At 40.2% G+C, this 24260-nt stretch overlaps 1 protein-coding gene across 10 annotated transcripts in view; it reads left to right on the top strand.

Moving 5' to 3' along the window:
* The window catches only part of DST (dystonin), a 432436-nt gene that overhangs the window by 59003 nt on the left and 349173 nt on the right, over nucleotides 1–24260 (top strand). For 2 of the 10 annotated variants that reach the window (XM_054022022.1, XM_054022027.1), the window contains exon 4: nucleotides 241–448. In XM_054022022.1, the coding sequence (XP_053877997.1) occupies nucleotides 241–448 (208 nt within the window). Of the gene's footprint in view, nucleotides 1–52; nucleotides 116–240; nucleotides 449–2717; nucleotides 2988–24260 lie in introns of those variants that run through there. The other 8 variants (XM_054022034.1, XM_054022035.1, XM_054022024.1 and 5 more) reach the window with 5 other exon arrangements.

Here is a 24260-nt window from a genome sequence, read left to right on the forward strand (position 1 = left end):
GCAGGCCACACTTCTTCCGCATAAATCCTCCTAAATGCATTGTCACTAACTCAGGATATTTTGGGGTACCATCTGTGGAGTTACACACACATACCCATATAAATATACAACGATGGTGAGCGACCTATTTTTTTCAGTGTTTTTATTTCTCTGTGGGGTGTTTGTAAAACAGTCTAGGCGGACTGTGGCGATTGCACTATGTATTGTATATTCATGCAGTCTCTGTGTATCTCTCTGTAGAGCTCTGGAAACGCCTCCTACCGATGCTCCATGTCTTCCTCTGCGGATTTCTCCGATGAGGATGATTTCAGCCAGAAATCTGGCTCCGTGTCTCCGGCACCGGGGGACACACTGCCTTGGAACCTGCCGAAACATGAGAGATCCAAGCGGAAAATTCAAGGCGGCTCCGTGCTGGACCCAGCCGAGAGAGCAGTGCTTAGGATAGCCGGTAAGACCAGGCTCTAGGCAGCCAGACAGTGAGACCCACCAACCCGCATGTGCCCACACCATAGGCTTGCATGAGAGAGATCATGGCAAAGATTTATGTGTGTGTGGGGGGAGGGGGTGGGTGGTGGAGAGGAGGCTTGTTCATTGGCTTTGTAATATAGTCTTTAAAAATCCTGCAGGTCCGTGGAGTGGTGACTAAGCTATTTGGCCATGTTTTCCGGTTGGGTGAATTAATGCTTGTGGGAAAGAAAAAAAAAAAAGATGAAATATGTGCAGGTGCGCCCATTAAACTTTCATGTGAAAACGCATTAGCAGTGAGAAGCTCATTTGCAATAACTCCGATTTCACATTGTGTATGCATCTTGGTCGGTCTACACACAGGCACACTTAATTGTCTTTTGTGTCTTAATGGCAGAGAGGCCACATTAAATTCAGGGAGAGGCTGGGATCACCCAGCTGGGCTCTGGATATCCTTTTAGGCGGTGTATGTGGGAACAGTGTCTGTGTAGAACAGCTCTTTGTCCATGTAGGCACATTGGAGGCCGTGCCGCTTAGGAGCCCCTCGATTGCCTATTGTAGGAAAGGCACTAATGTGTTTTGATATGTGGATGGTCACTTACGCTGGCAACGAATGGCATTGAAACAGGGCAGATGCCTTGTTCTCTCCAGCTGAAAATTGACAACACCGTGTATATTAATTCTGGGGAAAGGCAGTGGTCATCTGTGTTATCCACAGAGGTTGGTTTTGTGTGTATGTATCATCCCTTCCCTCTTCGGGGTTTATTTCAAAGATGTTTTCACCTAATGGGGCGATTGTGAGGATGCAGTGGTCGGACCCTGTGTGGGGATGGTTGGTATAGCAGCCAAAGGTCTTTCCTCCCCATCCCGCTGGGTAATCGCTGCCCTTAGCCGGTGTAGTGTGAAAAACTGCTCTGTCTTGCTGGTACCGGGGTGGTGGGCGGGGCAGCAGGGAATCGGGCAGACAGACAGACATCCGCGTGGGTCTCAAGTGCTCGGAAATTCAAGCGACTGCGCCCAGCACGGCGGCTGCCCCCCAGGCCATAGTGGCAGAGCACCGAGGGGTGGGTGAGGGAGGCAAGCAGGGGGTGGGGCCGGACTAAGGGCTCTGAGTTGATGGCGAGGCAGGGATGGTTTCGGCACCACGCAGCTGCCCAGCCCGGCTGTACATTTCTTCGAGGCTTGGGCGGCCTGGAGCCTGGGTCTTGAGCTCACTAGGGCCCGGGAAAGCCGCGTGCGTGTAAGGGGGATGTTGCACGGGGTTCAGGGAGCCCGGGATGCGGAGCGGCACAGAAGCCCCTTTCAGGCTTTGCAGTGGGCAGGGAAGAAGGGCCCAGCCCAGGCGAACAGGCGCGAGGATCCGGGGCATGGGGGGTGAGAGGCGGGAGGGGGTGGAGAGGAGCACCGGCCGGCCGCGCAGGCGCAGTTGGCGCTCATTGACACGGCGACGCATGTGAGCGGCGGGGACACCTGCTGCAGCAGCAGCGAGCCCCGGGCCCCGCAGGCCCGGCGTCCCCCGGGCAGTAGTAGCGAGAGGGCGGATGGGGGGAATGGGTGCTGCTGCTGCTACAGAGCATCCCTAACACGGGCGGGGCGGCCCCCGGGGTGCCCCCCCGGGCGCTGCGGCGGGGCAGGCGATGCGGGCTGTGGCAGCCTCTCTAGTCCTTTGCAGCCCACGGTGGTTCCAAATAGAAACCTCTCCCGCAGCGTGGCACGGCTCGCGGGGAGCTCTGGGAGAGCAGAGGTGCGGGCGGAGGTGGCAGCTTGCTGTCCGGGCTGGGGCGGAGGGGGGAAGCGGCTTCCCGAGGGTTTGTATAGAAACCGAGATAATGAAAAGGTCCTGGCCAGAGAAGGCTGCGCCGAGGGAGGAACCCCAGGCAGCTGGCGAGTTCTTAGCAGCATCCTAGCGAGCTTTGGAGAGAAAAGCCGGGCCAGGGCTGCCGGGCCAAGCGCAACAACACAACAAGTAACCAGAGCCAGACAGGGAGGCAGACGCCGGGGGAGGGAAGGGCTCCTGCTGCAGCTCTTATTCAGGCAAAACGCTCAGTGCATTTGCACAAGTGGGGCCTGCAGCAGAATCGGGCCCTAAGTGATCACCCAGGAGCGATTTAACTGTCAAAAGAGGAGAAATGTCTCCATGAAGAAGGAGCCGGAGGTCACCTCCATGGCCGGGCTGCTGCAGCCCTGGCTGCCTTCCTGCTCTCAGGCCGTTAGCCGAGCGCAGAGATTTGCTGCTAATGAAATCCGAGAGGAAGCCCTTGCTATTGGAGCCACACACATGCTCACACACTGCTCGGGAGGGGGGCATGGGCGTTTCCTCGGCCAGCTTGCATAGCACCCCTCCTCCCTCCCTCTAGCCTTTTTTTGCAGTTCCCAAGGCTTCGTGCTGTCTGCAGCCTTGGAGTGAACTGGTCAGTGTTACCCTCCAGCCATGGCTGGTTACCTTTCCCCTGGTGCTTACCACTATGCCGAAGAGCAGGAGTACCTACAGGCTTACGAAGATGTTCTGGAGAGATACAAAGGTACAGTAGATTAGCGCTGCAGCATGGGGCATGGGTTTACTGGGTACGTGCTAATAGTGTAGGGCTTACTTTAAATAGCACTGGTGGTTGCAAGTAAACAAGGGTCAGAATCAGATCCTCTGGATATCTGCTATTCCAGTCCGCTACCATCAAGAGTTTGAAGTGGAAGGTACTGAAATGTCCTTAGACAAGATCCATTGCCTCCTGGAGAGGGTCATTTCTTATGGAGCAGTCTGTTGATTTCTTTCAGTAAAGCGCTTAAGTGACACTGTTCTTTTCTTGCTGGGTGTGAGGACATCACTGACATTTCAATGAGATTATTCTAAGACTCTACTGACTGATGCTTGTCTGGGATGAGAACTAGTAAATAAAACTGTATTCTATGGTCCTAATAAATCCAGTGAAATATGTGTTTATTGCAAAGACTGCTTTAAGCAATAAAACACACCACACCATTTTTTGACAGATCCTTTTGTGCTTAAAGCTCTAATATATGTTGTTCTTTTCAATAATTATGTAAGAACGACTGCTTCGTGCAACATTATGAAGCTTTTTCATTTAGTACAGGAAGAAAGACCTTTCTAATGTACATAAGATATATACAATTTATTTTATTCTATTAGAAATGTTAATTGTATTATTTCCTTATCCTGGATGGTATGGAAGAGGTACATAGGACACATAATTCATTATTTTATATTTCACTGCATTGTTAATATTAAACCTTAAAAACTAGATCAAAGTAATGTTTAAGATCCTATCTTAATTAACAAGAGATGGAATTAAACAGACTGAATCTTCATCCTGAAAATAGTCCCTGTGTGCACGTTGCAGCATATTTGGTATTTGCTGTTCGGAATCCTTTTGCAATACCTCGGTCCAAGATGAGCTAGGTGGTTTCAGTTTTATATCAGAAAGTCTTGATTTTGTGGTTTTAAGATACAACTTTTTGGAAATTCATTGTTGGGTAAGGGTTTTAGCTACTGAATTCCCACTGACTTTAATGGGAATGACATAGTGAAATCAGTTTTATTTGAAGATGTCTGAGTTAATTTTATTCTATCCTGATTGTTAATGGTAAAATTAAAAACAAAAATGAAATTATCTTCAAATGAGATTTATCAGGTCTGAGTGTACTTTATACCTGTTTCACTTGTAGAGCATGTATTATTAACACTATTGACAATGACTCTTTGTGTCTATTGTGTCAATGTATCTACGGAGCGTGTGCACTATTTCTGTAATAAAATTCATTAGCACATTTTAAAGGAGAAATAATTATTGTGTTTATTAGATCCTAGAAAAAAGGAAATGCTTGGTCCACTCTATTTTTTCATCATCAAAAGTGATTTTATACACATTTCTGACTATTCTTTTCCAAATGTTGATTTTTAAAGCAAGCAGGCTGTATTAAGATTATCAGATGAAAAGTGTTGAAAAACCTAAAGTGTATATATTTCTTGATGCTGTGATTTAAAATTTAGCTGAATAGATTTAAATTAAAAAAAAAAAAGCAAATTTGTTCCCAGAGACAGATCTATAGGTTTCAGTCTAGTTTATATAGTCACTTGATATACCCAGGAAAATTCATAATGGATATATTATTTTAGGGCTTGATGCTACCGACCTAAGTCCCCTGATTTCAATGGGAGTTTTGCCTGAGTAAGAGCTACAAGGTTGGGTCCATACCTGTGGTAGGATTAGTGCAGGGGTCAGCAACCTTTCAGAAGTGATGTGCCGAGTCTTCATTTATTCACTCTGATTTAAGGTTTCACATGCCAGTAATACATTTTAACATTTTTAGAAGATCTCTTTCTATAAGTCTATAATATATAACTCAACTATTGTTGTATGTAAAGTAAATAAGTTTTTTAAAATGTTTAAGAAGTTTCATTTAAAATTAAATTAAAATGCAGAACCCCCCAGACTGGCGGCCAGGACCCGGGCAGTGTGAGTGCTGCTGAAAATCAGCTCGCGTGCCGTCTTTGGCACGCGTGCCATAGGTTGCCTACCCTTGGACTAGTGGATGCTGATACAGTAGACTCCTAGGCTAATTAACATATTTATTTTTTTAGTATATTCTATAATTGTTGAAGTTTGTTACCTTATCTGTGGGGAGGAGGATTGGACACATTCATATTGTATTTTAAAATATGGCTCCTTAAAATGTTTCAGTAAGCATCCAGTTTCTTTTGCTTTAATTTTTTGGTGATGTACTTAGCTCATCAATATACTGTACTTGGCAGCTTGTTACATTCAATCACTGGGAAAAAAGGTAAAGATTTTAGCTTGTTTTAATAATGAAGCATTGAAAAACTGGAAAATACATTATTTTCCAAAGTGTTTTCAAGCCGGCTATATTTTCCCCTCAGAGTCCCAGTAGTATGACTTCACTACAGTGATTGTTATCCTGATGACTTGCTATGGGAGCTGATCTAATCAGAAAAGAATTGCTGCAATATATGCTTTGAACAGGGAGTGCCATTTCACAAAACTTTGAAAGAAACTGCATTTGTTGGTTTTAAAAAAAGTCAAATAAAGAATGTAATAACTTCCATTTTTGCTTTTTCAAGGTGAAGAGTCTTAATCACTTCTTTTAATTCAGACATTTTTTCTTGCTTGCAGAATATGCTTGTGTTCATTTGGGACATTATCAGGGTGCCAAATTATCTGTGCCCCAGCTGTTGAATACTGTAACTAGCAGAGTCAGCTGTAGAAAATTCATTGCCTGTCTTGGAAGGCATGGAATCACATGATGCTGTCTCATTAAGAAATTCTGGCTATTTGATTTAGAAAAAAGAGGAATTGAAAAATAAGTCCTGTTAAAGTGTAACTGCGAGGTTTTGATCTTCACCTTTTTATATAGCCAGGCTAGACCACAGTTCTGGAAGACCTTACATAAACAAGAACTTGATTGCTTTAACAATTGAAACCACGGTATCTTGAGTGTCTTGCAAATGCCGTTGTTGACTATGTCTTTAGCTCCGACAGCAAATAATTGGGCAACTGTTCACTAAATCCGAGGTAGCACAGAAGAGCTGTTTGCTATGGGAGAAAAGGGTGTTGTGTTCTGATTCTTGGTCAGTTCAGTCTCTGAGTAGTCAGTTGTCTCTGACCATCCTTTTTTCCCCCTTGATCCTTATAAAGCTGACTCACAGCAGAATTTCTAAAGCCTTCTGATGGAAAAAAAAATCACATTACCTCAGCTGATACAGAAATCATATTGAATAAAGCCACTTATTCAAGGGAAAAATTGCTTCTTTGTTAGTAGTTCCTCTAGAAATGTTCAAAGGCAATGCCTTTGTTGTGATGGTGGATATAAAATATCCAGTACATTTTATATGGAAACATACAGCATATTTGTCTTGTTTATGATTTAACATGGAAGATGCAGAATGATACAGTATATGTACCGATTATCATAATTACTAATAGCTATGGGCTTTATCTGCAATCCAGCACTGACTTTAGTGGGTGTTCCAAGTGCAGAGAAGTTGCAAAAATGGTTTGTTTTTACCCTTTAAATTATCTTATCAACATGTCTGAAAACAAAGACTAATCAAATTCATCATCAAGTACATCAGTCCTAACCATATATAGTTAAAATTTGCCATGGTGGTGATTAACCTGTTTTTCCACTATCATTTTGTTTTTAATGAGACTCATAACAATCTATACCAGTGGTTCTCAAACTTTTTTTTCGTGGACCTCTTGAAAATTGCTGAAGTTCTCGGCGGACCACTTAATGATCTTTCCAAATGTTGTTTGTACCATTAGCTAACTATTGTAAAGTGCTTTGGATAAAAATGCTATTTAAAAAAAAAACCCTTAATAATTAACGTTTTTTTGTTCTACAAATAAAAGCACACAACTCATATTTTAATATCCGTAGTCTTACCTTTCTAATGCAATGGATGTGCCCTCTCTCCCCTGCCACGGCAACCCCCAAGCCGGGGGTGGGAAGGAGGGGGGTCTCTTACTGTCTCCCCTGCAGCAGCAGCCCCTGAGCTAGGGCTGGGAAGGAGGACTGTCTCTCCCCAGCAGCCGCAGCCCTGGAGCTGGTGAAAGTTACCTTTCTCTGGCCGCTGCAGACCTTCTTGTCGGAAATTCCCCCGACTCCCTCTTCTCACCCTACTGCCCCCTCCCACCTACCTCCTATTCCCCCCCAAGGCCACTACCTCACCTTACATGTGCATCTTCTCCAGGGTCCAGGGTAATTGGGAGGGTGTCTGTTCATTCTCTCATGTGCGGCTGCCCAGGTGCGCACCTTAGCTGGAACTGTCCACGGACCACCTGAATGAAGCTCACAGACCACTGGTGGTCTGCGGACCACAGTCTAATCTATACATCCTATATATATAATTTTAATTTACCAGACACTATCACTGTGAATTACTGGGATGGATTTTTCCATCCAGGGCTTTGGAGCTGTGCTTCAGCTCCGCTCCAGCTCCAGGCAAAAATCTGCAGCTCCACTGCTTCGGAGCTGCTCTGTGCTCCAGCTCTGGGCTCCGCTCCAAAGCCTTGGTTCCATCTAACAAAAGTAATTTAAAATGGGTTTATGTCTTTAAATGCATAGCTTTTGATAAGAGTTACTTTGGTGTAAAATTGGCGTAATGCAACAGGGAATCAGGCCCTACATTTGTAATCCCTCATATATGATTATCTTTTCTTCTCCCTCTCTTTCCCTGTATGTTAATTATAAATAATTGTTTCATAAAAATGAATTTAGTTTAGTTTTTACAACTACGTAGGAAAGTTTCCTCCCTCATATCACTGTTGAGGTTGTGTCATCTAACAGCTAGTGTGTGTGTCTGTTCTGAAACAAAGAGAAAATTCTTAGAGTTAAACATTTATAAATACATCATAATTATAAAGGAACATTCTCATGATATATGTTATTTAAATAAATGTACACAGCTTCCTGGGCCATGCAGACTCCAGAATGCCATGTATCTTGGCTGGAAAGGAAGCTGCTCTATGTGACAGAAACTTCAGCTTGAAAAGGCCACCCATAGAAAAATAGTCCTGTTGCTCTGGGTCTGGAATTTGCTGGGTGGTGGTGTCATGTAAATAAGTTCTCAACGCCTTCAGCATTTGATTACTGCTTCCTTTAAAGTCCTTATGAATGGCTGTGGAGCAAATGGATTATTCCCATTTTAAACTGCAGTGTCTGTTTAGAGGAGGGGGCTCATGGAGGAGGAGAGGATGTCAGAGTTTAGTAGACCATCCTACACCGTCAAAGACATTTAGCATTTAATCAACTGCTTTTCTAGATCAGCGAAGTGATTTGGACTCTATCAACCTCAAGAAAACTGAAGTGTTTTACTAGCCGGCTCCAGGAAAAATGTATTCTGCCCCCCAAATTGCAATTGATGACACATTGCTGAATGTGATAGAAAAATTTTGCTATCTTGACAGCACTTCAATAATGCCATGATTGACGATGAAATCACTCAGTGCATTTCTAAAGCTAGCTCTGCCTGTGGTCGATTTTGTCACCACCTGTAGAATGTGAGAGGCATTCAACTTCACACCAAGATTAATGCCTACCATGCAGTCCTGTGAAGCACTCTTCTCTATGTCTGTAAAAATGGCACTTGAAGCAACTAGAAGATTTTCACGTGCATTGTCTGTGTCTCATCTGTAAAATCAAGTGGTTGGATAGGATACCAAACACTGGAGTCCTGGACCAGTGCTGTATGACTAGTGTTAAATCCCTGATGATACAGGCTCAACTTTGTTGGTCTGGTCACCTTGTATGCATGGATGATACACAACTTCCCCGTTGAAAATGGAAGCACGTACGGTGGAAGGCCAATGAAAACGATACAAGGACACTCTCAAAGCTCACCTAAAAGCTGGCCACATCAATCCAAGCACATGGGAAGCTGCTGCTGCTGCTAACAGGTCAGGTTGGCTGCAGACCTGTTGGCCTGTGGTTAAAGCTATGTAAAATAGCAGAACAGAAAAAGCTAAAGAGAAATGTGAACAAAGAAAGCAGGCTATGGCACGAACATGTGGCCATGTCTGCCTGATTTGCAGGATGCACCTGCGGATCCCTCATTGGTTTACATTCGTACAAGAAGATGTACTGAAACAAACTGACTCTCCTACATCAACTATGCTGGAAGGCGCCAATACTTCTGTGGGTCTATATGTAAGATAAAAGTAATCGGAGTTTGGCCCTTTATTTGGAGAACTAATAAAAGTCTCTCATAGGTTTTCTGGTAATTCCCAATTCCAACTGGGTCAAAAATACTAAAAATATTTCAGCCTATCATGTGCTTATGGCCAAAAAGAGGAGATGGAACAGCATATGAAAAATATTAATCATAATTTCTCTTAAAAGGCTTGGTTTGGGCTCAGTGCACATTTTGGGTCAGAATTTTGGCTGGTTCCTATGTAACTAATTCACTGATCCCTAATGATAATATTTATTTCCTTTTCATACAGACTTTGATTAGGCTTATTTTCTTTCCATTAACATTGGTTAAAGCACATGCTTAAATTTAAGTATGAGCTTAAGTCCCATTGATTCTCATTGTGCTTAAAGTTATGCACATGCTTAAGTACTTTTCTACTTTTCTGAATAAGAATGCTTAAAATTAAGTTTAACTACTCTGTTGAATTGAGGCCATAAAGAATAATTTTTTTGTAAATGTCAGATATGAATGCAGCCTTATTGCTGCATGCCTGAAATGTTTCTTGAAAAGAATCATTAGAGGCTTGTAATTTAACAAAGCCTTGATTTTTCTGTAGTGGGTGAAAATATTCATCTACTGAATGCTTGTAGTCAACCAAGCTTTCAGACAGGTGAAATAATGCTTACAAAGACATTACAGTTCTCAAGTAAAATCTTGAAGTCCATATGAAGAGCCAGATCCTGCAAGTGGATCTGTGTAGGCAGACTCTTGTATCTATGATGACCCAGGGACTTCAGAAATCCACCCATGCAGATCAGTTTGTAGGATTGGGTTCTAAGTTATTACTCAAGTCCTTATTCATGAAAGCTCTCTTTGAAATTACTTGTCCTCAGGACATTGGAATATGACTGTAACTGAACTGAAAGTATATTAATAGCTCTACATTTCTCATAATATTATTTAATAATAATAGCATTTGTGCACAAGTCATTTTATCTGTTGATAAGTAATGTAGCAATTTTTCAAAATCCTGTGCATGTTAAGTACAAATACAGTTTTACTGAAAATAATTTAGAAATAAGTTATTTAAAGGAAAAATATGTTAAGGGTTATATTCTGCTCACTGCAGTCACACAAGTAGTTCCATCGATATAATTGAAAAAATGGGAATAAGATGAGCAGGTGTAGGCTTCTGATGGGTCATATATATATCAAATACGGCATTTCAAAACAGTGGTCCAAAATCTGCGGTTAGTTGCACCCATATGGCTTTGTTGAACTTGAAATGTCAGTATATTATAAGTGTCATTTCATAATTTATATGCAAAAGTAACTATTTTGCACTCATGTAATGTACCATATGCATTGAAATAGGACAGCAATCAGCTATCCTTTGGGCCAGAAAACTTCATTGCTCTAGACTCAGATTCAGGTAGCCAGTTATCTGCCAGCTGACACTTTATACCACTTGGGTCTAAAATTAGTAGATGTCCTCTGTATTAGGATTAGCAGAAGGGTGTATGTTATGGTTCACAAAATGGGTAAAAGCCAGACTCCTTTGTACATGTGTTTGAGCTGTCTCTCCAAACAAATGCCATTTGAACATTTAGTAGGACAGAAAAGGGCATAAAAGCTGTGGAAATGAAATGGGTATTCTTTCATCCCATTTGTGATCTTTTGCTCTGGCTGATCTGGTTACAGTCTAAATGTTCCTCATGTGATCAGATCTCTTCAGCAGAGTAGAATCAGCTAAACATTGACAAGTGTCTGTGATATTTTGGACAGACATTTTGAAATAATAATACAACCCACACAGTGCTACTACAACAACTTTAGTGAAGCAAATGACAGTCCTGTTCCTGCAATCTGTAGTCAGGCAAAACTCCCATTGATTTCAATGGGAGTAAGGATTCCAGGACTGGGCCCCTGACGTTTTTTAATCTAGAGATTGGCAATTCACATATATACTGAAAATTAGGTGTGCCTAAAGCATTCATTTTAGAAGCCACTGCAGTAGAGTCACCCATTATTTACAGAGGTAGAGTGTTTTTATCAAGATAACTCTAGTAACAGAGGTGGATATTTTCAAATGCACAAATAGCAGTTAGGGGCCTAGCTTTCATTTACTTTCAGTAGGAGTCAGGCTTTTAACTGCCATTTGTGCCTTGGAAAATCTCCAGAGATTATACATAGTCCAGATTAGAACTTGATTCATGAAAACATATTATATTCTGTTTTGCTGATTAATTCTGCATTTAAGGCTAAATTTGTTGGAGAGTTTTTAATCTTAAATTTCCTTTGGAGGAACATTCAAGAGCATCTCCAGAAGGATGGTAGGTTTCATAAGGAAAAAGGGTATCAGAGTTCTCTTTGGTGTTTTAGAGCAAACATTTTTCTCATTACATGGCTTTATGAATTCTATCCGCTTGCTGCAATTTTCAGCAAAATAATTAACTGTGGAGAAACATATTTTTGTTTAGATGTAGTTTCACTGACATATTTATGCTAGGGAAAGGGTAGGATTTGGCTGTGAGTAGAAGGGAGGGAGGAATGGGCAAAGCTAATTTTATTGGAAGATGGTCAAAATGAATTGGGTTCCTTGATGAAATTATCTGATTAAAATAATAATTGTTCTCATCATAATAACGTTTTGGCACAGTGTTCTCTAGTTCCATTTTTTAATAATTAACCTTTAATATACAAAACTCCATGTCTGAGATTTTCAAATCTGACTAGCTACTCAACTGTAATTAATTTCAACGTGTGGCCAAATTGCCTAGCCATCTTTGAAAATCTCAACCCATATGCATTTTCAATACTGTTTTTTGTTAAGAATTCCATTACTGAGAAAGAGTTCACTTTTACTGCATATCAGGTTTCTTCATGTAATCCTTATATATTTATATTTAAATAGTTTTGTAATTTTTACTTCTATAGTAATATGCATGGCTGTGCTTCAAGGCTTATATTAAATTGAAAGATATAAACATTGTAGTTGTAAAGCAAGCCAGAGGTATGACGTGTTGATTCAGAGTGGGTTTACAATCATGTGTTGAATGATTGATTCTTGCTGTACATATCATGAGTACTTTTCATTTGTAAAGATTACATTAGCTTGCCTAAAACAATGCATTGTTTATATGTCCTGACATTTAGAGTGTCAAATTGAAACATTTGTTAGACTTTGGTAACCAAGTAATACCCAAGGGAACTTAAGGAATGCAGTATTTTTCCTGAGGAATAAATTTGTGTCCACATTGACTTGGAATCCGATATCAAATGTATGGATTAAATTAAATAGCATGAGAAAATAAGAGAGATTCCTTATATTAACCATGAAAGCTTTCTGAATTTGGGGGATTAAGTATTAGAAATGTACTGCTGCGGTTCCCCTGGCTTTAGGCAATAACTTCAGTGTACAATATTATAAAGAGCCTTTTGAAGATTTAGGCATCTAACTTTACAATGTCAATGGATCTTTGCATATTTTAAGAACAGTGACGTTTTTGCATATCTCCATCAAACAATGTATGCTTCTCCCTGACTGACTCTGCCATGCCTCCATCCTCTTGTCCTTCACTTGCCTCCTCAAAACTTATTCATGAGGCCTGCAAACTCAAGTCTTCTCTTTTTAGAAATCATATAAATAAAATGTGGAAGAATAATAACAATAATAATAATAATAATAATATAATAAAAAACACAAAGAACCCAGAAAATCAAGACTCTGAACCTTGATAATGTGTATTTAAGATACAGTGTGACAACTTATTACTGTTACCCTTGTCCTTCACTCCCCCTTCCATCCAGGTTTGAGATAATTACTTTCTACTTATATTTGGGGTAGATTTTGCACTGACTTCCTCAGGTGCATCAGAAGGGGCAAACTCAGCCAGGATTCCTCTTGGGAGCTTTGAGTTAGTGCACATTGGCACACTCATTGAGCGACTGTTGGGAACTGGTATCACAAGTAAGGATCTGTGAATAAGGAACCAACCTCCTATCTGTTGGAGAGGGAATAGAATATTTTCCCTCTGCACTGGTGGTTGGTAGGGAAAGGGGCAGATCCACGTTCCTATCCTCACCCTGCCTATTCCTGCCCCTCATAAAACACATAGAGTGGGGGTGGAAGGAGGGATCAGAAACCACAGATCTTTTGGAATTCTAGACAGTGAATCAAGCAGCAGGAGAAGCATTTAACCTCTTCCCTTTCATCTGTTAGTCTTTAAGGTGCCACCAGACTCCTTGTTGTTTTTGTAGATACAGACTAACACGGCTACCCCCTGATACTTAACCTCTTCCCTGTCCCTTTTGCCTCCACAGAAGGGCCGGCCACAATCCAGTAAATTTAGCAGTTCAAATTCCTTAGATCAGATTCTGATCTCAGATACATGGGTGTAAAGCTGGAGTAACTCCACAGACTTAAGTGAAATTGTGCCACCTCTACTCTTACCTACTTGTATCAAAATCTGGTTTGTCTATTAAGTAAAAAATTCTGGAACTATATAAAGAATTACATTAAAAACACAAAATGTGTTAGAAGAATGTTAAGGTTGTAAAGTCAAGCACTCAAAAGCTAGAAAATGCCAGATTTAAAGATGCCTGTGCAACTTTAATTTGGACCCCTTGTGAGTTTAGATTATGATACAGTTTTCAATCCTTGAACACATACTGTTTTGTTCTACAGAGCCCCTGCCTCTCTCAGTGAATGAGTAATTATTAAATATTACTTTTTATCCTCATTCAGTGTGTGGCCACATGCCTTATTTACTGCACACCATTCAAACTGTACACCAAATACAAATTATTAACCTCCTGGGGTGGTTTTCAGCATAGTATATGGGAATAGAGGCACGGAGAAATTAAGGCCAGAATTATCAAAAAGCATCCACTAATCTGCCCAATTTGAGACTGATAGGGCCTGATTTTCCAGAATACTTAGCATATTTATAGCACATTATATGTTCAAATCACAGCTCCAGATGTCTTCAGTTGCAGTTGTGAGTGCTCAACACTTCTGCAAAACTGTCTCCTGGCCCCATTGGGCACCCAGAAAATGAGGAATTCACAACTAGTGATTAACTGAACACTTTCAGTGAGTTGCCAAGCATCACGTAGAAGCAGAGATAGAATTCAGTTCTCCAGTATGGCACTCACCTGCCTTAACCCTCGTTAATGAGGTAGGAGATTGCAGTAAGAGAAAGGTGTTACTGTGATTTTGCTCTTAAAGACATTGTCATCAGTCACTCCTCACATACTAGATGATTACTAGTAATTACTAGTAAATACACTGCAAATACATTCCATTACAGCCATTAAAACTATCTTCCTGTAAGTATTCCCTGCCTCATTCACTACACGTCTTCCAATTTCTCTAGTTTAGTGGTTCTCAAACTTCTGTTCTGGTGACCCCTTTCACATAGCAAGCCTCTGAGTGCGAGACCCCTTATAAATTAAAAACACTTCTAAATATATTTAACGACATTTTAAATGCTGGAGGCAAAGCAGGGTTTGGGGTGGAGGCTGACAGTTCACGACCCCCCCCATGTAATAACCTCACAACCCCCTGAGGGGTCTCGACCCCCAGTTTGAGAACCCCTGTTCTAGCTAATGAGATAGGGGTCTTACAACTGCCTTATTCAGAGCACAGCCTGGATTCATCCCCAGAGCACTGTCCATCTGTACATTAAATGAGGCAGGGGTCCTATAGAAAAAATAATATGGGATCATGTAATGAAACACTGTCATAATGTGCAAATTCAAGGTGTCCAAGGTTACAAGGGCTTATTATCACAGTGTTGTGCTCCTATCTGGATGATATAATGAAGGATAGCAGAGGGTACTCACTGTTTGACCCATATATTGGCCTGTATGTGATCTGATTATAAAAGATATTTTTCTAGTAGCAAACTCAACAAGCAGTTTCCACCCTTCAAAAAATACAGAACGAGTTAAAGCCAATAAAGTGACTTTTTTGTATGTGTATGCATGTGGAAATTTGACCTGGCCGTGAGGCTCCAATCAAGTTGCTGATGTGTTTCTGCAATAATGAATAAAGTCACATTCTGAAGAGTCAATCCCTGCAGAGTTTAATTCAATTCAATGAAAGCTGCAACAGAGCAAAGTGTTCACGATGCAGAAACTTAAGGCAGGGAACTTGTTGTTCTCACTCTCCCTTCTTTTTTAAAAGATCACGGTTCTCTCAGTCACAGCTTTAGTACTGTAACTCATATATAGGAACGTAGGGATTGTCATAAAGAATCAGACAGTTGGTCTGTATTGTCTGATATCTTGAATTGTTTGTACCTGACACAGCAGATGACAACAAACATCCCCACTGAACTTGGCCAATTGTACAATGCTCTGTAGAAATATAGCCTGCTGAGGTATAGAAGCCATCAGCTTAAGCCTCAAAGACGTGATTTTCCTTGTATTATCTTAGTAACTGAATATGTTAATAGTGTTAAGATTACTTATTCATTAAAAAACTCCTGTTACAGTATTTATCTCAATGATCTCCCCATCCTGGCAATAAGTAGCACAGGTTGATTACAAGCTGTGTGAAGAAGTATATTTTGTTTGCAGTTTACTATTTTATTGTGGCACAAAGTAAGAAAAATAGTCTGATTTATGTTTTCTACAGCTTCATTATTTTGTGTATTTGACTGAGGAGCCTTTTGGTTCTTCTCCACTAAAGGTTTAATCATTGCAGCTTTTGCAGTCTCTTCACATATGTAAATCCCCTTGCATCATGAAGCTGATAATCATTTTACTTACACTTCTGTGCACTTTTTTAATCTCAGTGATATCTATTTCTTGAGATGAGGTAGCCAAATGGAACACAATACTCCAGGCATTATTATTATTTTATAATGCAATACAACAATATCGTCTTTAGTATTTTTAAATCCTTTTGAAATATATTCAAGCTTTTTATTTGCTTTTTGCATCTTTGCAATTAATTAGGTAATCAGCTTTACTGATCTACATGCAATGACTAGACACTTCTCCTATCAGGACACTGTTAGTTCAGACTATCCGTTTGTCTGAGAGACAAGGTGAATGAGGTAATATCTCTTATTGGATCAGCTTCTGTTTTTGAGCTTAGACTCTGCAAAAGGTACTGAGAGTGTTACTGCTAAATACAAGGTGGAACAGATCATTAAGCATAAGAAGTTAACACATGTTACATGAGACCATTGAAGGTGACGTAGGCAGTTAATATCTCTGCAGTCCTAGGACAAAGGAGAGTTAGTGGATTACAGATTGTTGTAAAGACTCATAAATCCAGTGTCTTTACTGAGCCTGTGATTTTTAGTGTCTAGCAAAGTTATGAGTTTTAGCTCCCAGGCTCAGCTTTTGAAGGTGTTGTGTAGTTTCTTTTGAGGGTGAAGACTGAGAAGTCAGTTATGGAGTGATCGTTTTGTGTAAAGTATTTGCCCATGTGTGATATGGTATTTTTATCTTCTCTCATTTTTCTGGGTGAGTTCATTCAGGAGATGATCTGGTTTCACCCACATAGTTGTTATTGGGGCATTTAGTGCACTGGATGAGGTACACCACATATTGTGATAGGCTTGTGTAGGACCCATGGATCTTAGAAGGTGTGTTGTGCAGGATATTGATCATTGTAGCAGTGGAGATAATGTCTGCAGGTTTTACATCTGTTCTGGCATGGTCTGGTGCTGCTTTGAGTTGATGCTTCTGATGAGCTTGGCAAGGTTGCAAAAGAGGGAGTTGGGAAAGATGTCTTTCAGGATGTGATCCCCACTGAGTCTGGGTTGTAATTGTTTAATGATATTCTGTATGGGTATGTGTTTGTATGAGTAATTTAGATTTTTATTTCGAAGACTTGTTAATTTGCATTTAAATTAAATTTCATCTGCTGCCTTGCTGCCCAATCCTCCAGTGTGAGCAGGTCCTTTTAGAGTCTTATCAGTCCTTCACAAATTTTCCTAATATGGATTGTTTTCTGTCACAAGCAAATTTTACCACTTCATTGTTTACTTCCTTCACATCATTAATATAGATAGTAGCTCTGGTGTCAGTGCTGATGTGTGGGATACCTCAGCTTTCTTTCCACACTGAGAAACAGTCATGACTTTCCTTTCTGTCCTGTGAATTAGTTTTCAGTCCATAACAGGATTTCACCCTATTATTTTGTTACTAATTTTTATTGATAGTGTATTGTGAGTGATGCACTTCATTTATACTATATTTTATACTGTTGTACTTTGAGTGCATCTATTTTGGCTTAGTTTTAAAATAAGCAATTTATAGACAAAAAAGCTTGTCCTTTTGAAATTCATCACCATTCTTTTCTCTTTGGTAGCTAGTTTCGTTAAGGTTTTCAACTTGATTGCCCTGTGGTCATTGGTGCCCAGTGGCTGTCTCACACTCAACCTCCTGAACCATTTCTTAGATTCCATCCAAGATGAAGTCAAGAACACCTTTTTACTGTGCTCCAAAATGAGCTATTCCAAAATCAGTCATTTTAGATATGAACTATAAATAATGGCTTGGTTAAAGTCAATCATTATTGTTTTGGTAAATTTTGCTACATTAATAATCTTTGTGGGACATATCTTGAAGTAGTTTGACTCTGTAAAGTCTGAATAAAAACTGAGTAAGGATCTGAAGATTTGGCCCATTAAGATTAGTAACATTATTTATTACTCTTCTGATTTGGAAGCCTGTAGGGTAGTGTAACACACTATTTACATTTTTATTGCATGCAATGACTATACATGGTGATTTTCCTTCACAATTCCCCGTGCTGAATGGCGTACTTGTAAAAATGACATTCTCTCATGTCCTAACCTGTACACCAGGAATTTCTGTATCCCATTAATTGTTGTTACATGAAGTCTTGAAAATAATGACAGTATTTGATTTCTTATGCACAAACCTCACCCAATTTGGGCTTTTAAGCTTGTGACATTAGCCTAAAGACAGCTGAACATTTTATTCCATTTGGTATGGCTGTGCTGTGGCTATTAGGTTCATTTTGTGTGGTCCCATTTTGGCTTCATCTAGTTCCTGAATGTCTTCTTTAAATTGTCCTTCAGCTATTAATTATTTCCTTTCTTTGGCCTCTCATTTCATGCACAGTAGCCTTTAGCATTAGAGTGCATTTCAGCACCTGCTGGCTTTCTGCCAACTCTTAGTTTGAAGGCATACCTTCCTCTAGCACCAGTTGTCCCTGATCAGCTCCTGTTTAAAGTCAGCCATCTGCTGAAACTATTCTTTTCTTCTGTTGTTGAAAGACTGTTTTCTGCAAACATAGTATCCATTTTGGATCATGTGAGAAGAATATATCTTTGAGGCAGTTTCTGTAAATATGAAACGCAGCAAATTTTTTTACTAAATTTTGAGATACCTTGATTGAAATTTTCTTACAAACAACTGGATAGTACTTTCTGGATTAGATTATGGAAAACTTTAAATTTGGGGGGAAAATTAGGCTTATTCCCTTCTCTGTTCTTTTAATCTCAGGAAGCAGTATTAGAGATGTTAGTCGTAGGACTGGACAGATTATATTCACAGATAATATACTTAAGGACATTTTTCTTGTTAGTCCCTGGAGAAAATGTATCAACAAATAACTTTTTCATCATTTGACCAGCTTTGTAGATGATCAGATAATATTAACCAGATAAACTAATCACAGTGTTTTTGTTAGTAAAAGAAATGTATGCATATGTTTTTGCATTGCTTAGCCATCTCTAGTTAGTATGCTTATCTACATATGACCTCACAAAGGCTGGATACAATAAAAATTTGGCATGTTAAACAAACTGATTTTTCTTCTAAAAGCATACTGGACAGCTGTTCCCATTTTCTTGTCTGGTGGGGAGCACAGTTGTATTAAACAGCTCTTGTGTTTTTTTGAATTTTTAGGTCTTATGAGCACAGTTATTATGCACTTGATGAAGAGTTTCCTGAATGCTAAATCTGATGAGCTAAACTACCTCAGTTTTTGTGTGTGTGTTGTACAGAGTGAAAAAACACAACAACATTAATGAAGTGTTTCATTCAGGAAGCTTAGATCTGTAGAGAGGTACTAAGAATATGTGTAAGGCAAACAAAGCCTAGGAGGAAATATAAAAAAGTTGAGATAAAACACTGCCTGCAGGACATAAAAAACCTGTGTATGGGAGCTTAACAGAAAGATTAAGTGAAGATATAGTTGAAGATAATGGATGTTGATGTTACTAGTGGAGATTAATTGCTTCAAACTAAGACAGTTATAGAGATGCCTCACAGAACTGTTGAGGCTCCCCTTCCGGGACATTATTCATGATGTTGTGGCACCAGGCTTCAGAACCAGAGCTGAAACATGACACTTCTGCATTGCCATTCGAGGAATACTACTCCTCATCACCGTCACCAGACTAAGCCTTCTCCACAGTGTTGAGCAGGGATACTTCCCCACTACTGTCTGAGAGTGACCTTAGATCTGGTACCAGAGCTACAATTGAATGTCTTGGAACTCAGGGCTCTCAGATTGACCTGTGTGGCATTCCTACCTGTCCTTCAAAATTAAGTTCCAAGACAACACAACATCTGTGCATTATATAAACAAACAAGGAGGCACCTGCTTCTTGCTCCTCAATCTTATGTCTGGAGGCCATTATGTTTTGGGCTTGGTGCCCTTAGAATGGGGGTGATTATGGTAGCCCTTCACTTCCTGGGAGTCAGCAACAATCCATCAGACTTCCTGAGCAGACAATCTGTGACCAACCATGAATGGTCCCTGCGCATATCTGTAGTGAAAATAATATTCCATCCTTGGGGATTCCGCTTGATAGACTTGTTTGCCACCAAGGACAAAGCCAAATGTCAGAACATTTGCTCCAGATGTGAACTGAACTCAGGATCGTTACCAGATGCCTTCCTCCTTGAGTGGAATAGAGGCCTTCCCACCTATTCCCCTGGTTCCATGGTCACCCAGATCAGGAGAGACAAGGCCATAGTCATTGCCCCATATTGGCAGAGGCAGTTTTAGCTGATTGATCTCTTACAAATGTTCATTCAGCTTGTGACCTAGCTCCCAGACTGTCTGGACCTGATCTCACACAGCTTTGTAACCAGATACTTCAGATCCATGTCAGAGTAGCTGCCCCTGACAGCATGGTGGTTTGCTAGTTAAGTACCACCTCTAGCAAATACTCCCCATCGTCCAGGAAATTGTAGTTCAGAGAATGAAAATATCTACCAGATGGATGTATTCATCTAAATAGAAGAAGTTCTTGATATAGATACTAGCATGGTCTGGCCCCAGCCCAGGCCTTTTACTCTTGAAGCAGGCTGGACTTAAGTTCAGTTCTACTGAAGTGTACTTTGTGGTGATTTCAGCTTGCACCCACCTGTACAGTCCATCTTTTCTCACCCTACAGTATTGAAATTTCTCAGGGGACTCTTACACACCTATCTACCGGTCAGAGGACCTGCTCCTGTGTGAGACCTCAATTCAGTCCTCCTGAGCCTTATGGAACTTCCATTTGAGCCTTTCAGAATGTTCCCTTCCCCTCCTCACTCTGCACTCTGTCTTCCTGGTGGCTGTCACTTCATAGGGACAAGGTAATGCTGAGACCTCCCCTGAAGTTCATTCCCAAGATGGTCTCAGATTTCCCACTTACACAGTCAATCTACCTGTCTTCTTCCCAAAACCAGACTTGGCATTGGGAGAAAAGAAATGACACACACTCAGTGTTTCCAGGGTTTTGGTTTGTTATTGATAGTACCAAACCATTCAGGCTGTCATCCCATCTCTTTCTAGTCATACCCGGACATTCTAAAAGCCAAGCCATCTCCTCACAAAGAATATCTAAAGGGATAACAGTGTGTCTTTGTGTTACCAGCTGGCATATATACCTCCACCACTGAATCCAAGGCTCACTACATCAGAGAGCAAGCAACATCCTTTGCTTGCTTCAGGAATGTGTCAGTATCAGAAATCTGTAAGGCAGCAATGCGGAGTAATCCATTGACTTTTTATAAGCACTATGATTTAGGCTTACCTGCCAGGTGAGATGCCACATCCAGGAGAGCAGAACTACAATCATAGTTCAGATGATGCAGTTGGACCTTCTCATTCCCACCTGAGAGGATACTGCTTGCCATTCACCTAAAGTGGGATCCACACTATCATGTATTTGAAGGAGAATGAACAGTTACTTATCTTACATTACCTATAGTACTTCGAGACAGGCAGTGTGGATCCCACAATCTGCCCTCTGTCTCCACTTTTCAGAATCCTCAGCTGCCATGGGCTTTGAATTGTGAGAGAACCAAGGGAGGGTCACAGCTACTCTGTACTTCGTGCCCTTGTACAGAAGCACGAGGAGGCACAGGGTGCATTTGTGTGTGGCCCCAATTGCCAACGCTACTCAGAATATGATCTTGTTCTCCTGAGGTGCACGCGTGCCTAAGTTGGGATCCACATTGACTATATCATCTCAAAGAACCACTGAAGGGTAAGGAATAATTCTTTACTGTTTCAGAAAATATTAGACATATTTGAAACTGGCAAGGGGTAGAATCATGGAGTATATGAAAGTCTTCACAGTGTTTTGAAAACTGAATTACAAGGCATGGAACAGAAGCTGGTCATGTATAGCTCTTTCTTGCTAGGAAAATACCCTAGGCTATCATAAGGATTAGAGTTGGACATTCAGTTTTTATTCTGATTAATTAATCAGTTTAAATGTTAATATTGAAACCGAGAGTTCTTGATTTCTAGATTGGGGAAAAGTATATTGTCAGATACAAAAAGAACTAAAAGTTTTTATTTTGGAAACAACGTTTTGGAAAAATATTTCCAAGTCATTAAAATGCATTTTATTTGTTGTGCATAACTCAGAAAACACCCCATTCTTCTCACTTCTGATGCATAGGAGATCTCTGTATAAGTTGGTTTTCATACCTTTGACTTCAGTCTAGGTATAGATATGGTCTCTTACCTCAGGATATTTTAATGCAAGTCTCAGTACAAAATGAGATGATGGGAAGTATTGCAGTAAGAACATGATATAAATAATTGGTGTCATGCCATTACTAAGTACTATAAGTAATACATAAATAATAAAGCAATCAAAATGTAATCATTTGGAAGAAAACAGCTTGATGAATAAGAATTAGCCTGGGATCATAAAGAATATTGTAAAACTCATGTCAAACAAAGGTGATAGCTTTCTTTGATGAAGTTTCAGGGTTAATGGGCAACGGAGATGCATCAGACATAGTTATATAGATTTTAATAAGACTTTTCTATTGTCAGTAATATAAATCTACAGGGAATTTGAAATAACGGTGCCGATATATGGAAAATTGGTTAGCAAGCCAAAAGAAGAGAGAAATAATTAATGATCTAGCTGAGTTCCCGCCGAGATCAGTACTAAGAGCAATACAATTTAGTAGCAAATTGGGAGAAAACACAAAATGGTTATCAGTCAGATATACATGTACCACTAAGATCCATAACCTTTAGTGACTTCCATAGGGTCAATGCTAGTGAAGCAATAGATAAGTTTACTTATCTTGATTCTGATGCAGAAATGTAACTTTCATATGCTGAAAATAAGAGATTTTTGCAGTCCGCAGAACACATGTGCCATGGCCCAAGCTGATCTCCAAATAGGGCAATGGTGTTGGAAAGAAAAGATTGTAGTCCACTGCCTAATTGATGCAAATCCTGCTTTTCCAAAATTGGTGAGAATGGAATGTTAATGCACTACCGTTAAAGCAGAGTAATTTGCTGATCACAGAGGCAGGGAAACTAGGCACTTGATCACATGGCTACATACGTAGTCACCCTCCCACCTATAGATGTGCCATATTAAAGTCAGTAAGTAAACATTGTCGTCTTCAAACCTAATTAATTTAACAAAGTGCAAAAAGTAATCTCAGGTACTTGCCTTTAACCTTCCTTTTTGCTTCTGCAAAATGTTTCTCTCTCTCTGGTTGCTGTGTGGAGGGAAAACTTTCTAACTAATTGACTGTACAGGGAAGTAGTGAAAATGACTATGCTCAAAGTGCTGTCAAATGCATAATGTAAATACATATATTCTATATCTTATATATACATTTTCCAGGTGTAGTATCTTAAAAGTTACTTGCAACAGTAGTAGGTTAAAAAAAAATCAGACAGAAGTGTGATTTTTAATTTGATAGTGACCCATGAACAGTGAAGAATATTAAATTGATTGTGGACACTCACAATTCTCCACAGCTTTCCCCTCTTTCTTCCCTTCCCCTCCTCCCCAAAATCATTTTGGTTGCCTGAGAAAATACAATTCCAGTTCTCATTTATCTCAGGCAGTAAAATATACTTGTGTCCCTGTCACTGGCACTCAGAAATACCCAGTTATTTGCCTCTCAGCTTGCAGAGATGCAGAACTGTAGATGAAAATGACTGTGCATCATGAGTGAAATATTCACACCCTAGTGAGGAGCCAAATAGGGACAGTCGCCTGTAACTATTTTCAGCCACTGTGTCTGAGGGAACCCCATGTTATCACAAATATTATTGGTAATATGACAGTTTCTGGGGGGAATGTGCCACGCATGCCAGTGAACACAAAGAAATATGTGGCTTTCCTTGCACTTTTACATTCACCAAGTCATGTTCAACTCATGGAATATAAAATCTTTGTCAGCATATTGCAAACTGAAATCACACATTTCCAGTCAGTGATATGCCACATAATGCATACTACTATTCTTAGAGGGAGACACATAGATTGTTTTATAAACTACAGTAAGTTTGTATTTGGGAGCATTGTAACCATCTGAAAGTATCAAATGTTCAGGGAGAAAATATCCTGAGACAAATTCAAAGAGAACACTGTATCTTCTAAAGCAGTGAGAATGACCCTGTCATTTTAAAGAGACCTGATATATAGGGATATTGTTTTCAGCCATGGGCTGAAAAATATCTGGTGAGAGTCTTGGATAGACTCTGAATTCCAGAAGAATTCAAATAGTTCTAACAAACTGCAGAAATGGTGTGACTCTCACTTTGTGATGTATTTGTAACAGTTGATATCTTTGGGGAGCATGTTTACTGCCAAATTAATATTTCTTTAAGTTAACGAAGTAGCACTATATGGAGCATGTGTGTTTG

Source organism: Malaclemys terrapin, chromosome 3 (assembly GCF_027887155.1).
Source record: "Malaclemys terrapin pileata isolate rMalTer1 chromosome 3, rMalTer1.hap1, whole genome shotgun sequence".
NCBI lineage: Eukaryota > Metazoa > Chordata > Testudines > Emydidae > Malaclemys > Malaclemys terrapin.